General features: G+C 42.7%; 1 protein-coding gene across 4 annotated transcripts in view; it reads right to left on the bottom strand.

Moving 5' to 3' along the window:
• The window catches only part of LOC130276377 (neural-cadherin-like), a 161,461-nt gene that overhangs the window by 61,288 nt on the left and 83,161 nt on the right, over positions 1-17,012 (bottom strand). For all 4 annotated transcript variants that reach the window (XM_056525644.1, XM_056525645.1, XM_056525646.1 and 1 more), the window contains 2 exons: positions 13,079-13,247; positions 481-651 (listed from right to left, as the gene is read on the bottom strand). In XM_056525644.1, coding sequence (XP_056381619.1) covers positions 481-651; positions 13,079-13,247 — 340 coding nt within the window. The remainder of the gene's footprint in view (positions 1-480; positions 652-13,078; positions 13,248-17,012) is intronic.

Genomic DNA, 17,012 nt, shown 5'->3' with positions numbered 1-17,012 from the left:
GAGCTTACCGCTATCTATATCAGGTCCTTACATGTGCAGGTATAATACATGACGTATATAGTGGTGGAACCACCAGGAATATTGGCTGGTTAATGGCATTCCTCGTGATATTCACAGTAGTTGCACCACAATTTAGACCATGTATTACACTTGTACATGTATACACCTGACGAAGAGTGCAGTAGGCTCTTCAAACACATTGTCCATTCAAGATAAATAAAATGTGGTCTATTATTTTGAACTCAGAATCGGTCTTCTCATCTGCCGGTTAGCACCTGTACAGCATCTACTCAATCAGGATCATCTCCTCCTTCCCGTCTACTCTGGAAATTAAAATCAGTGGCTCACTTGGTTTCTGTAGTCATGTCTGCCTCTATTCATTATGTACACTGTTCTTTAAATACACTTGTATGTATTTTATTTTGTTATCAATTTTGTAATCAGTCCTGGGAAAGACACTAACATAAGATTTTCACTTACATTCATAGCGGTTATTTTCAAAGCTTGGGTCATTGTCATTTTGGTCAAGGATGGTTACAGTAATCTGACAGAGTCCAATGAGAGCATCAGCAGCCTGGTCAGTGGCTTTTATAGTTAGGGGATACTCCTTCTCTTTCTCACGATCAAAACTCTGCAATGTAGTTATGATGCCTACAGGGAAAAGAAGCAAATTTATCTTACAACAATCAACAAGCTCATTGTTCAATATTTATTACATAGTATCTATTCATGCAGGTTCTATGATGTCCCCATGTTATGGACATTGAAATTATGTGTTTTTACATCCATCATTTAGTATAAATTTCCCTGCCCCCACGGTCTAAAGCTTAGTCACATAAAGCCACAGTAGGCGGGGCTAAAGAACCTGTTTTTCCAGGTTATGCGAGGAGAGCAGGCGGACATTAGGCCAAAGGGGTGGGGCATTAGGGGGTTTCACAGGAAACCATATGGCCCTCGGTCTCTTTTTGCTTTGGGACTTTCGTTGAGAGAGGAGCATTTTTCTGCTCCTTAGCCTGGGATGGATAAATATATTGATTGTATCATTTCTACACTAAATTTCATGTATCACTTGAGTAGATTCATGCTAGTTTGCTAAATATAGAGTATGTACTATTGTATTAATGCTTGTATGTATGTCTTATTTGGTTTAGCTAATTAATGTTTTATTAAATGTTATCAACTTTGCTGGTTACTGATTGTATTGATTGTAAATTTGGTGGGATACAGTGCTGGTACAAAACATTTCTGCCAAAATACCTTGTACAATTATTTCATAGTTGTACAAAACTTAATCAGTGTTTCTGGGTGCTTTTTACAAACATATTTAGGCCTGAACTTCCTGCTTCCGTTTTTATATATAGTTGGTGGCCATTTTGAGGGACTCTAACAAAGAAAGCACATGGTCGGGGGAGGGGAATGTTTGTTTTACTCTAATTCTAAAATCACAATTGGTGTAGTATGCAGGATATCCCACAATAAGTGGAGCTGTAGACAGGATTATCACCCTATAACCACAACAAATGGCGTAGTCGGGCAGGATTTTGCTGGAAATTGAGTATTGGCAGTTAATAACCATATTGACAATAATAGTTTAATTACTTTTCTAATTTGGTGTATCTTTTTGATAAAATTAGCATATGTTCCCAGTGTAATTGAGTGAGTCTACAAGAGACTTATTCTTAAACAGTTATCTAAGCATTATTGCCTTAGACAGGAGGAAGCTCTTACAGATTTTGTTGTATGATCCAATAGGTTAATCTGTTTAGATGTGGTTATCACATGTAGCACTGTACTAGTTATACAGGATCCTCATAGACTGTTGCTTTGTGTTCCTTATTTAAGGGTAACTTGTATTGCATTAGTGATTTGTCACTGGTAATCAATAGCATTGCTTTTGTAGGTAATGGTTGGTTGTATTGCATCCATGATAGTTATTAGACACAGATTGTAAAGCATATTGAAAGTCTCCTGTTGTACATGTGTTGCTAGATTGTGATTGTACCCTTAGTTGTGTGAGCTGTAACTACACTATATTTTCTGTGTTTCACTGGTGTGAGAGGGCATACACGCTTGTGCGAGATACCCCAGTGTAGCCTGTTTGTGTATGTGTTAGTGGTACAATATATACTAGTAAGGCTTACTGCAAACACGTGTTATTGTCCCGGCATCTGATATTGTGCTTGAGATTCTGTTGTTCAGAATGAGTTTCCTTAGGAAGAACTTTTGTGCATTGATGGAGGATAGAAGGCCCAAATTTGGGGCTGTACCACATTGGGCTACCACTATGGGAAAATGGAGTGTTATAGTAGAAGAGCTTGTACGCTATGGTGCACCGGTTTACCCAGAGATGGGGGATGAGATAAGAGGTATGGCTCTGAAGCTTGATTTAGGGGTTTATCACAAAAATGATAGCCGAGCTGCGGCTGATGTTGGTTGAATTCTTTTACATGCCCTAAAATGTGCGGTGCAGAGAAATGAGGAACTCGAGAAAGAGTTGCAGACAAAAACACAGATTATTCGTGATAAAGATAGGCAGATTTGCATGTTGGAATCAGAGTTACTGGAATGGGAAAACCAATGTATAGATACTGATGGAAAACTGACTCAGTCTTATGCTGAGATCCAGGAGTTGAGGAATGAGATTGCTAAAAGCGAGTTCCCAAAATGGGGTCTGGTGTGGCCTCTTCCCATAATTCACAGCCACATTCCACAGCAGATTTACCCTCTGAAAAGGTCTGTGTATCAAGTGCAAATAAGGGGGCGCTAGAGAGTGAGATTGTAGAAGTTCCCAGTGTTGGTTCTCAATTGTGTAAGGAACAGAAATCTGCTAGCAACAAGGGGAAATATAAAGCAAATTGGAGCAGTTTAAGAGTTGTTAGAAGTGTGTCTCTGGCAGTGAAGTATAGATCAGCTATGAAAAATGAGAGCCAGATAGTAAATATGGCTAAAAGGGTAAAGTCTTGTTTTGCATGTGGTGTTTCAGGCCATATCGCTAGATATTGTAAGGCACATGGTAACAAAACTAAATACTGAACAACAACAAAAAACGTGGTCTCAAAAGGCTGGAGGTGCTCAACCCCAAATGCGGTTGTGCATTTATACTGGGGGAGCAGATCCTTGTAGTCCGTTGCTAGGGGCGATGTCCAGCATAAAAATGCATACAATGGAGGATGCCTGCAGTGGACTACAAGTGCCACAATAGAATCCTACACCAGATAAACGGTGTGGATGTGTAACAATTAGAATAATACAATACAGAAATTTAGGTGCACTACTGTGGTAGATGTAAACAATGACATTGGCTAATCCCTCAACACTGATGTTAAAATTGAGACTTCTGCCAGTGTATCCTTATATGAAGGACACACCAGAGCCTGCACACCAACGCCAAGGTTTCTCAGATGGCACGGGACCTAACGCTAACCTACCTAAGTGCGTGAAAAGCAAAAACCAGGGGCCAGTGGGCAATTACAGCAGCACTAGGCCTTCATGCAGCCTGCTCCCGGTTCCCTCAAGCGTGACTGAGCACACATACAATGGGAGGAGGGAGAGAGGCTACAAGCCCCACCCAAGTTGGCTGATATAGGTGCATGGCCTCACAGGTGCAACCCTAATGCTGCCTGGAAAATGTTCAAGGCGCATTAACATATGGAGTTTACACACCTCCAAGTATAAATTTTCAAACAACAACAAAAAACGTGGTCTCAAGGCTGGAGGTGCTCAACCCCAATTGCGGTTGTGCATTTATACTGGGGGAGCAGATCCTGCCCTTGTAGTCCGTTGCTAGGGGCGATCCCCAGCATAAAAATGCATACAATGGAGGATGCCTGCAGTGGACTACAAGTGCCACAATAGAATCCTACACCAGATAAACGGTGTGGATGTGTAACAATTAGAATAATACAATACAGAAATGTAGGTGCACTACTGTGGTAGATGTATACAATGACATTGGCTAATCCCTCAACACCGATGTTAAAATTGAGACATTCGCCAGTGTATCCTTATATTAAGGACACACCAGAGCCCGCACACCAACGCCAAGGTTTCTCAGATGGCATGGGACCTAACGCTAACCTACCTGTGCGTGAAAAGCAAAAACCAGGGGCCAGTGGGCAATTACAGCAGCACTAGGCCGACATGCAGCCTGCTCCCAGTTCCCTCCAGCGTGACTGAGCACACATACAATGGGAGGAGGGAGAGAGGCTACAAGCCCCACCCAGGTTGTCTGATATAGGTGCATGGCCTCACAGGTGCAACCCTAATGCTGCCTGGAAAATGTTCAAGGCGCATTAACATATGGAGTTTACACACCTCCAAGTATAAATTTTCAAACAACAAGAAAAAACTTTTTACATTTTTTTTGTTGTTGTTTGAAAATGTATACTTGGAGGTGTGTAAACTCCATATGTTAATGCGCCTTGAACATTTTACAGGCAGCATTAGGGTTGCACCTGTGAGGCCATGCACCTATATCAGCCCACTTGGGTGGGGCTTGTAGCCTCTCTCCCTCCTCCCATTGTATGTGTGCTCAGTCACGCTGGAGGGAACTGGGAGCAGACTGCATGTCGGCCTAGTGCTGCTGTAATTGCCCACTACCCCCTGGTAGGTTAGCGTTAGGTCCCGTGCCATCTGAGAAATCTTGGCATTGGTGTGCGGGCTCTGGTGTGTCCTTAATATAAGGATACACTGGCGAATGTCTCAATTTTAACATCAGTGTTGAGGGATTAGCCAATGTCATTGTATACATCTACCACAGTAGTGCACCTAAATTTCTGTATTGTAAAACTAAATACTGTTCAGCTAAATGTACTGCATGTGGTCATAGTGGCCAAATCTCCACAAGCTGTTGTTCTACTGGAAACATGACGCAGAGGGAACCAGGTAAATCCAAACAGACTGGGAAGGGAAATATACATTCTTCCTCCAAACAACAGTTTCAAGAGAAATCTCTCAGCTTCCAATATAAACCTCATCTATTTGATCCTATGAAAGATGAGATTACAAAATACATGTTCCTACAACAGGTTCAAGGTAAGCTTAGGGAGTTATGTGCACAAGTAGCCATACTCTTACAGGCAGAAACTTCCATGGCCCCTGTTGATCAGGCAAAAGTCACCCAAGCTATTCCAGTAAAGGTGGATACTTAGGTATTTGCATGTTTAGCAAATGGGGAAGGGAGACCAACAAGTAAAAATTGCCACCTTCCTTTTGCATGTAAATAATGTTTCACTTGTTTTGTCTGTTTCAGGAAAACATGGAGGCACATAAGATACGGACTGTGTGCAGCTAAACCTTCTTTTCTGGCCACTAGGGCCATACCATTGGCTTACATGTAAAAATGACAATTCATTTGTTAGTTTAGGGTTGACGTTTACAGGAGCCTCCCCAAATTTGTGGGGAAAACAAATTAGTAATAAACTAACCATTTTGATTTTTTCAAGAGGTGGGGGAGGTTTAGCAAAAGCTATTCCTTGCACTAGAAGGCAATATGCCTAGAGGGACTGAGGTAACACTCACACTCACAAATTAGTTCGTAATGGTTGGAATAATGCTGGGAAAGTTAGTATGGACATGCAGAGTGGAGTACAACTGTGTCTAGTGTTGGGTTTTACCAAGGTCCACTGATCAGCACAGGCAGAAAAGAATCTCTGATGGGCCTGGAAATACTAAAATTGTATTGTTGGAAAGTGACTCTAAACCTGTTTATTTTCCATTCAGCAGATTAGTAGCAGTGTAACCCCACTCAACCCATGGACCTCCAATCAGAAGAATCCAAGCTCACCACAAACAGATGACCAGATGACCAATGCTTTTAATGGAGTGAAGAAGGCTACCCATTCCTCAGCATACCGTGGTTGGAAAATGACAAGGATCAAGTTGTCAAGACTGGGTTTGGATGACATCGCGAGACAGGAGAACCCAGAACCAAAGAATACCCTCCAGCATATTTTGGAAAATGCTTTGGCCACCACAAGGACACTTTAAAGAAACTGTCTCAAGAGAAGCTACAAATAAGGGCTGTAGCTCTAACAATCGCCCAGCCCTAGATGCTTGCTGCAGCTACAAAGTGAACAATGAGGGTGACATTAACCATGTTCAATGTAGACTGACAGCGATCAAAACTCCATGGATGTTGGAACACGGGTGCCAGACGAGGTAATCACCATGTTCAAGCAGGTTCTTTTTCCAAAAGAAATTCTTCCTGCCTTTCGGCAAAACGCACATCAATTTGAGTGGCTAAATGGATAAGTTCGCTCAGGTTAGTCGGAGAATCTCGTGCATCCTTGATTAGAGAGGAAAGTCCTTTTTTTTAAAGGTAGCACACAAGGCATCATCGTTCCAAAAAAGTTCAGAGGCAAGAGTGTGGAACTGAACCGCGTAGTCGCCAACGGAGGAGTTCCCTTGGCAGAGGTTCAGTTGAGCCGTCTCGGCAGAGGAGGCTCGCGTGGGTTCTTCAAATGCATTGCGGAATTCTGCAAGGAAGGCTGACAGGTTCAAGGAGACTGGATCTCTACAATCCCAGAGAGGAGTAGCCTGGGACAAAGCTTTTCCAGACAGTAGACTGAACAGAAACGCCACTTTAGCATGCTCATGAGTTCAAGATGGATAGAACACTGTGTCACAAAGACTCCACACAGCTTGGGATCTCCATCATACTTTGAAGGCAAGGACAGACAAAGTTTCGTCCCAGAGCAAGCTGCAGACAAAGGAGGAGGCTCAGGAACAGGTGTCTGCTTCTGTTGTTGCTGCTGTGCGGCAAGGAGCTGTTGCACCATGGCTGAAAGTTGATCCAGTTGTGCCTGATGGGCTAAATGCTAGGACTGCTGAGCCACGACAGTGCACAGATGCGAGACATCTGGCAAATGCACCCCAGCAGGATCCATGGCCGGATCTTACTGTTATGGTCACGGCAGATGGTGAATCTTCTGGGCCTGTGTGGATGATGACGTGAGCCGTGCCAGGGAGCGGAGTCTAAGGTGCCACTGGTTTTCGCCAGAGCCTGCCATAAAGCGGGATGGTCTTGCTGCGGCAGGTGGCACCTAGGTCGCTACCCCTGGCACAAGTCGTCCTAACAGGTAGCTGGGAGGTGGCGTGGCACAGAAGGAGACTGGCAGGTAGGTCAGGGCAGGAAATGCAGGTGCAGGGTAGGTAAGGTAGCAAGGAAGAGGTACACAGTAACAGAGACACAGGACTTTCACAAAGGCATTAGACAACCAAATATCGGGCAGGGAACCAAGGGAGGAGCTGATATTTAAGGACCAGGGTGCAGGTATAGACACTTGACTAAATGAGCACTGGCCCTTTAAGAGTGAGAGCTCTGGCACTCGCTGTGTCATTCAGCCACTATATGGTCTCCTCATGCTTCAGCCACATCCAAGCTGTGTAATTCAGCCACTATATGGTCTCCTCATGCTTCAACCACATTAAAGCTGTGTCATTCAGCCACTATAGGATCTCTTCATGCTGCCAACACCTCCACGCTGTGTCATTCAGTCACTATATGGTCTCCTCATGCTGCCAACACCTCCACGTTGTGTCATTCACAGTATTATTTCACTACCCCAGCACACTCCATATGCGTGTAAGAACAAAGTAAAGTGTTCTACACCACTATTGAGGCTCTCTGTAGGCCAGAAATAGCCATTTTTAATATAGATTCGCCGTAAAAAATTTGACCCGAACCAAATTTTTTCAGAAAATTCGGCAAATCAGCCGAATCAAATTTTTCTAAAGTTCGCTCCTCTCTACACATGATCGATGACTTAAAATCTAAATTCACCAATAAATATGGTTTTGAGTTGTGGGAGGAAACTGAAGTACGCAAGGGGAAACCATGCAAACACAGGGAGAACATACAAACTTCTTGCAGTAAGGTAATTATTAAGGAGTCGTGGTTTGTCTGACCAGATAATTTCTAAAATGCTTGCAAGAAGGAAAAAAGGTCACCTAAGATATATACTTAAGAGTATTCAGGAATTTTCTTAAATTTGCTGGTAAAAACTATAATCCACTAGCTGACCCTGATGTCCCTCTAGTCTGAACTTTTTGCATAGAAGGTTGGATAAGAATATCTCTTACACCTTAAAAGTTTAAATTGCAGATCTGAGTTTGTTTCTGGATTCCATACTAACTGAGCATCCTTGGGTAAAGAGGTTCATTACAGCTGCTGTAAGATTCCATCCTTCAGGTAAATCAAAAGTTTCTCATTGTGACCTCCATCTGGTATTGTTTTCAGTAATGGAGCCCCACTCCAAGACTATAAACTCCATTTCCATAAAATCTCCCTTCCAATGACTTTGCTTCTAACAATGACAACAGTGTAAAGGTTTAGTAAAATGTAGGATATATCAGATTTCCATCCTCACACCACCATCCTGGCTAATAGAGTCATTAATAAAACTTTGTTTAGATTTACACCAAAACCTGTCTCAGGACATTGTACTCTGCATTGTCTACATGAAAGTGAGGTCTTATACGTGATCTAAGGGCTAACAAATATTGGCACAGATCAGCGAATCTCCACATCCATTATGGTGGAAAAAACAGAGGGCCGGTAAGGCTACAATTAGAAGGTGGGTTTGTCTGGCAATAAATCAAGCCTATAAATACAAGGGCAGTTTCAAACTCCATTGGGGCCCATTTCACTAGAGCAGTCTCTACCACCTGGGCAGAAAGGGTCTAATGCTTCTCTTGACCAGATCTGCAGAAACTCCACCTGGAGTTCACCCCAAACTTTTAATAAACATTTTATTTAATAAAAAATTACTTTTCCTAATTCTAAGAAGTGCATAGTCCTTCAGACTGTGGTCCATCCCTTAATTCTACAGGGGTGCTGTCATGATTGAAAAGCTAAAAGGGTGATTACTCAACAGAATCTGGGGTTTCTTGAACCCATAAGAGCACCCCACATATTTCCCTCCCCAAAAGAAAAGAAAAAAAGAAAATAATGGGAGCTGTATAATCTTCATATAGTACCATATACCTGGATGTTCACATTCTTTGATTAATTGAGAAGGACTGAAGTATGGAGAGTTTCCTTTTTATCTTCTCAGGTTTCCCAGCCTGAGGTGGGGAGTTTGGGAGCATTGGGGGGGGGGGGGGGGGGGATGTCTGTTGCTGTCACAGGTTCGTGAAAACCCAATTGCCAGTGAGTAATTTTTTAGTTTTGGTTTTCTATATTAATATTTTGTTTCTCAGTGATTTTGGCAGTGATGTCACAATGTTGTATCAACTCTCTGTTCTGTGAGTTGTCTATGCATAATGTTTCCTAAACCTATAGACTGTGCAAGGTGTTTCTCTGCTTTGCCACCATTTAATGGTAAAACTGTGCAGTGCTTATGAGACAGGTCCCATAGGCTTTTGCCATTTGCCTTAAAGTGGGATTTACTAGAGCCTGATGGTGGAGTCTTGATAGCCTATCCTTCTTATAAGCAGGGCGGATATCTGGTTTAGTCTAGTTGAGTCGCAGTCTGCCAGCACCTCATTCTATGCAGATGAAAGTTAGTCACAGCCATGTGCTCAAAGTAACCTGTTCAGTCTGGCTTAGCCAGAATGTAGGTCTTTGCCTTCGGGCAGGCACAAAATATATATATATATATATATATATATATACAGTCATGGCCGTAAATGTTGGCACCCCTGAAATTTGTCTAGAAAATGTAGTATCACAGAAAAGGATTGCAGTAACACGTTTTGCTATACACATGTTTATCCCCTTTGTGTGTATTGGAACTAAACCAAAAAAGGGAGGAAAAGGATCAAATAGGTCATAATGTCACACCAAACTCCAAAAATGGCCTGGAAAAAATTATTGGCACAATTAACTTAATATTTGGTTGCACACCCTTTGGAAAAACTGCTCCAGGTCTCTCTAATTGGAAGGGCGCCTTTTCCCACAGCAATTTTAAGATCTCTCCACAGGTGTTCAATGGGATTTAGATCTGGACTCATTGCTGGTCACTTCAGAACTCTCCAGCGCTTTGTTGCCATCCATTTCTGGGTGCTTTTTGACGTATGTTTGGGGTCATTGTCCTGCTGGAAGACCCAAGATCTCGGATGCAAACCCAGCTTTCTGACACTGGGCTGTACAGTGCGACCCAAAATCCATTGGTAATCCTCAGATTTCATGATACCTTGCACACATTCAAGGCACCCAGTGCCAGAGGCAGCAAAACAACCCCAAAACATCATTGAACCTCCACCATATTTCACTGTAGGTACTGTGTTCTTTTCTTTGTAGGCCTCATTCCATTTCGGTAAACAGTAGAATGATGTGCTTTACCAAAAAGCTCTATCTTGATCTCATCTGTCCACAAGATGTTTTCCCAGAAGGACTTTGGCTTACCCAAGTTAATTTTAGCAAAATTTTGTCTTGCATTTTTATGTTTCTGTGTCAGTAGTGGGGTCCTCCTGGGTCTCCTGCCATAGCATTTCATTTCATTTAAATGTTGACAGATAGCTTGCGCTGACAATGATGCTCCCTGAGCCTGCAGGACAGCTTGAATATCTTTGGAACTTGTTTGTGGCTGCTTATCCACCATCCGAACTATTCTGCGTTGACACCTTTTATCAATTTTTCTCTTCCGTCCACACCCAAGGAGATTAGCTGGAGTGCTATGGGTTGCAAACTTCTTGATAATGTTGCGCACTGTGGACAAAGGCAAATCTAGATCTCTGGAGATGGACTTGTAACCTTGAGATTGTTGATATTTTTCCACAATTTTGGTTCTCAAGTCCTCAGACAGTTCTCTTCTCCTCTTTCTGTTGTCCATGCTTAGTGTGGCACACACAGACACACAATGCAAAGACTAAGTGAACGTCTCTCCTTTTTATCTGCTTTCAGGTGTGATTTTTATATTGCCCACACCTGTTACTTGCCCCAGGGGAGTTTAAAGGAGTATCAAATGCTTGAAACAATCTTATTTTTCCACAATTTTGAAATGGTGCCAATAATTTTGTCCAGCCCATTTTTGGAGTTTGGTGTGACATTATGTCCAATTTGCTTTTTTGCCTCCCTTTTTTGGTTTAGTTCCAATACACACAAAGGGAAAAAGCATGTGTATAGCAAAACATGTGTTACTGCAATTCTTTTCTGTAAAAAATACTTAATTTTCTAGAAACATTTCAGGGGTGCCAACATTGACGGCCATGACTGTATATCTTTATATATGCATATATGCCAAGGAGCACATGGCGATATCATGAACTCCTGCAAAGAGCTTAGAGTGTTTCTGTCATTTGTAAAACATTTTGACATGTCTCATTGGGTCTCAGTCCTGAAACCTGTTGCGATAGTGAGGGATAGAAGTGGGGAGCCAGAAGCAGGTATTACCCTTTCTGCTCCCTTTAAGGAGTGCCCCAGATGTCAGAGACTTACACCATCTGTGCCACCCTCTCAATTACAAGCACTACAAATGTGCTCCAGGGCTGAAAAGCTTGCTACTCTAAGCTACCCCCAAATTAACACCTCATTTCTAACTGAACATGTACAAGTGATCACAGCACAGGGACTGCAGATTGACTATAAGACGGAGTCCTTTCCTTCTGTTAAACCATTAATCACTGCAGTCAGCATTGACCACAGTAGCTAAAGGATTAAACCGCTTTTGACTCCAATTGCAATAGGGGGAGACCATCGGCCTGGATTTACTGAGAGTGTTGGGTTTTTATAAGTGTGGAAAGCTGTTTCAGACTTACATGATTCCACTCTCTTTACTATTGGGTACCACAGGGCAGGAGAGTTCTGACCATTATTCCTTGTGGCAATTTCTAGCCATATATTAACAGGATTTTGTGTGAAATTCATAGTAAACAGGTCAGATTGTGAGAACACCCCCCCTATTTTTGGGTGCACTGTGAAAAATTTAGGTGCAAAACCCAACAAACTCATGTTGTTCGCAATAGTTAATCAGACCCATTTTTGTTAGTTAGGGGTTCCCCTGCACTCACAAAGTTGTCCAACTAATATACCAATGGCACATTTTCTCTAGCCATAGAGAACGAACAGCGCTGACATCAGGGTGCCCAAGGGAGAGATTGTTACCCCACCTAGTCCCCAACCAGTAATTAGCATAATCAGAAAAAGAAGAAATACTCAGCAAGGCAGCAATGTATCTGATCGAGGGAGGCATCATTTTAATCAATGTCACCTGCACTACCAGCCAGTACCACTGGTTAGTTAGTGCAGATGACACTTGTGACAGCTTTCCTTTAAGACCTATTGCCTCCAATAGATTTAGGGGGTAATTTACTATTGAGTATGAGTCCCTTTTATGTCTAATTTGAAGCTTTTTTTTTTTAATTCTGCGCCTTATTTTATGGCAATTTGTTAATCCCTAAAACAATTAGGGGGAGATTTATCAAAACTTGTGCAAAGAAAAAGTTGCCCAGTTGCCCATAGCAACCAATCAGATTTCTTCTTACATTTTGCAGAGGCCTTGTTAAAAATGAAAAAAGCGAGCTGATTGGTTGCTATGGGCAACTGGGCAACTTTTCCTCTGGACAGGTTTTGATAAATCTCCCCCTTTTATCCGAAGTTGAACCTTTCATTCCATTTTTCATTTCTAAAAAAAAAAAAAAAAAAGGCAGCTTTGAAAAGTTGCATGAAGATTAGACAAATTTATGTTGTGTGACTTTTGTACATTGCCTTCAATTTATCTTATAATGACTCCATTCCCGAGCATACCTAGAAAGGTAAGTCTGCAGAAAACCAAAGCCTTTACATTGCAACAAATTTAGTAACACCCGTGCAACTGTTTGTAAATTAGACCATGACAAAAGACTAAAACTACACCAAAGAATGAACCACAAAAGTTTCACAATTTGACGCAAATGATAAATCAAGACCATTGTTCTTGGAGAAGAATTCCTCTGTAAAACAGTGTCAAACAGAACCATCATACGACAGCATCTGTATTATGCAGTCTCTATGGTGGTGCTCATACTGCAGAGCTGTAGTGCCTTAGTTTTAATAATAAATGTTATTATATCCAAGGTGCACGTATACAATAATAAGATAAATTAAACATATAAAACTTTTTTTGTCTGAGTGATAATTACTTTTTGTCCTTGTTACCTGTATCTGGATTAATGGTAAATGCAGGCAAAGATCCTTCTCTATGCACAATTCCATATTTTACTTGGCCATTCATGCCGGAGTCAGCATCTTTTGCTTCTACTTGAAGTACAAATGTTCCTGGGGGCTGGTTTTCCAGGACTGAGGCATTTTTGTTATAATCTGAACACTAAATGAGAAAAAAATTGTGTAAATCAAAGAAGTATTTTTACCCTTAAGACTATGTTCACACACAGTTTTTTGTGTTTCATTTTGAGCCTCAAAAAATTAGGCTTTTTATGAGAGAAAAAGTCTGAAAATTTCAGACACTTTTTTTTATTCTGTTGGGGTTTTTTGGTCATGATTTGGCCTAAAGCAAAAGCCCCTTAATGTGTCTCAAATTGCTGGAAACCCCCTCCAAAATCAATCTGGCCTTTTCTCACTCAGCTGATCTCCTTAAGGACACAGTGGGCTGCCCATCCTGCCCTATGATTTCTATTTTATTTATGTTCTTGGCTGAGGCGTACTGCATTGTCACCTTCCATCTGGCAAGGCACGCAGGAAAGATAGTTCTGCCTCCTGACACAAGCCAATGGCTACATTACACATAAGGTCCTGAAACTGCTTTGCATTATTCTGGCTACAACTCCTGCAACCCACCCTGTGCTGGCTTTGCCTCTTTCTATCCTGCCTTCAATTACCTCTTTGGCTGCAAGCTGTAAAACATAGACGTCTGTGTGGTGTCAGCTGGGTGCAATGCAGGGTAGCTGTTATAACCCTAGGGGCAGATGTTATTAACCCCTTCCTGTCTTGATGCCAGGGTGTGGTTTAGCCTAAACCACCCAAAGGTAATACCGCTGGTCCTGAGCTAGGCACGGGGGCAATGAAGACAATGTATGTATGTAGAGACACTTTAGTGCAGGCCACGGTGACTATATAGAAGACTTCACTTGGCTGACTTGACAATTGACATGAAGATGACTTTGAGCTTACTTGAGCTGACTTGTGGCTGCAGACTTTAGGCTAGAGGACCCCAATGCTCTGGACACACTCAGAGATGACTGCACTGGACCTCAGCAGGAATAGCAATGAGCTAAGAGAGAGATTGCAGCCCCTCCCCTGGATTTAGAGGGGGGCTGTGCCAGGAGCCCATGGGTCACTTTGGGGGTCACCTGATCACTAGTGCTTCCAGGGTAACAAACACATGGTAACAGCTATTAAAGAAACAGTACATTTTATTATACAACTTATGTACATAGAGGATAAGACATTAAGGGGGTCCTGGGGACATGGAGAGACTCTGCCTGACAGGGCAGGAGAAATACAGGGACACACCATCCCGTACTGGGCCACCACATACTCCCCCTCTTTACTAGAGTTGTCTTCGATGCCCAGTCCTGGAGGGCGGAGGACCAGAATGATTACAGGGGCCCTGACAGTTCCTGGGGCATTTCAAACAATGTCCATTTCCAGGTCTGATGTAGATGAACACAGGAACACAAGAGTCCATGTAGCATAAAATGTCTTTACACGCTCAAAACATGTGAGGGTTATTAGACCTAGTAACTGCTTTAGGAATATGACTATAGGACAATATACATAATAATATACTTGACTTATTTGGATTGGGCTGCCGGAGGCTTTTTACCCAATGTCTTGGCTACTAAGGTCCCTCGGTTGGACATACTTCCTCCCAGAACTCTATATACATCACTAGACAACATTAGGCATCAGTGTTACCATTTTACTGTAAGTGTGCTGTTAGTTAACAGGAATACCTTCTGGCCAATAAAGTATCCTGGGCACGTGGACACAAGAAAATATTAGACATTATAGACATTTGTGGACTGGTATTACTGTAAATGCTACAGCCTTAATGTAGATAAAGACATATATACATTATGTAGTATTAGTTAACTATGTCACTCCCCCTTTATAAAGCATTGGTACGGCCTCACCTGGAATATGCTGTTCAGTTTTGGTCGCCTGTTCATAAAAGGGACACTACTGAGTTGGAAAGGGTGCAGAGACGTGCGACTAAACTAATATGGGGCATGGAACATCTTAGCTATGAGGAGCGATTAAAGGAGTTACAATTGTTTAGTCTTGAGAAGAGACGTTTAAGGGGGGATATGATAAACGTATATAAGTATATAAATGGCCCATACAAAAAATATGGAGAAAAACTGTTCCAGGTTAAACCCCCCCAAAGGACGAGGGGTCACTCCCTCCGTCTGGAGAAGAAAAGGTTTAGTCTAAAGGGGCGACACGCCTTCTTTACCGTGAGGACTGTGAATTTATGGAACGGTCTACCTCAGGAACTGGTCACAGCAGGAACAATTAACAGCTTTAAAACAGGGTTAGATACATTCCTGGAACAAAATAACATTAATGCTTATGCAGAATTATAAAACTACATCCCTTTCCCTTATCCCCTTACACCCTTCCCTTCAATTCCCTGGTTGGACTTGATGGACGTATGTCTTTTTTCAACCATACTAACTAACTATGTAACAATTAAAGGGGTATTTCAGGCAAAACCTTTTTTTATATATATCAACTGGCTCTGGAAAGTTAAACAGATTTGTAAATTACTTCTATTAAAAAATCTTAATCCTAATAGTTATTAGCTTCTGAAGTTTTCTGTCTAACTGCTCAATGATGATGTCACATCCCGAGAGCTGTGCATGATGGGAGAATATCCCCATAGGAACTGCACAGCTCCCGGGACATGAGTCATCAGAAAGTAGTTCGACAGAAAACAACTCAACTTCAGAAGCTAATAACTATTGGAAGGATTAAGATTATTTAATAGAAGTAATTTACAAATTGTTACGCCGAGCGCTCCGGGTCCCCGCTCCTCCCCGGAGCGCTCGCTACACTTCCCTCACTGCAGCGCCCCGGTCGGTTCCACGGACCCGGGGCGCTGCGTTACTACCTCCGGCCGGGATGCGATTCGCGATGCGGGTAGCGCCCGCTCGCGATGCGCACCCCGGCTCCCGTACCTTACTCGCTCCCCGTCAGTTCTGTCCCGGCGCGCGCGGCCCCGCTCCCTAGGGCGCGCGCGCGCCGGGTCTTTGCGATTTAAAGGGCCACTGCACCGCTGATTGGTGCAGTGGTTCCAATTAGTGTTTACACCTGTGCACTTCCCTATATCACCTCACTTCCCCTTCACTCCCTCGCCGGATCTTGTTGCCCTAGTGCCAGTGAAAGCGTTCCTTGTGTGTTCCTTGCCTGTGATTCCAGACCTTCTGCCGTTGCCCCTGACTACGATCCTTGCTGCCTGCCCCGACCTTCTGCTACGTCCGACCTTGCTTCTGTCTACTCCCTTGTACCGCGCCTATCTTCAGCAGCCAGAGAGGTTGAGCCGTTGCTAGGGGATACGACCTGGTCACTACCGCCGCAGCAAGACCATCCCGCTTTGCGGCGGGCTCTGGTGAAAACCAGTAGTGACTTAGAACCGATCCTCTAGCACGGTCCACGCCAATCCCTCTCTGGCACAGAGGATCCACTACCTGCCAGCCGGCATCGTGACACAAATCTGTTTAACTTTCTGGAGCCAGTTGATATATAAAAAAAAGTTTTGGCCTGGAATACCCCTTTAACTTTATGTGGTACTTTAATCTTTATATGGTACTGGTGGTGAGGTAGTGGCTACGTCTGTCCTGACCAGGTCAGGATACCTCCCTTACAGATTGCCAGATACAAAAGACACTATATACTTTGACTTCACTATACAAACAGGTTATATACACTTTATTACATTATACTATAACAATTATAGTACATAAACACAGGTATTTACTCATGCAAATTAGTGAGCAAAAATATATTACTATAACAATATGTACACATAGGTCCAATGTACCTCTCTACAGTCCAGGAACATTATAGAGTTCTTGGCGAAGAATCCCGGCTAAGAGCTGGGCACACACTTACGAAATTGGTTGCAACA

The sequence above is a fragment of the Hyla sarda genome, chromosome 6 (genome assembly GCF_029499605.1).
Source record: "Hyla sarda isolate aHylSar1 chromosome 6, aHylSar1.hap1, whole genome shotgun sequence".
Lineage (NCBI taxonomy): Eukaryota > Metazoa > Chordata > Amphibia > Anura > Hylidae > Hyla > Hyla sarda.
Note: the sequence above shows the minus strand (reverse complement) of the source record. Positions and strands in the feature narration are given on the sequence as shown.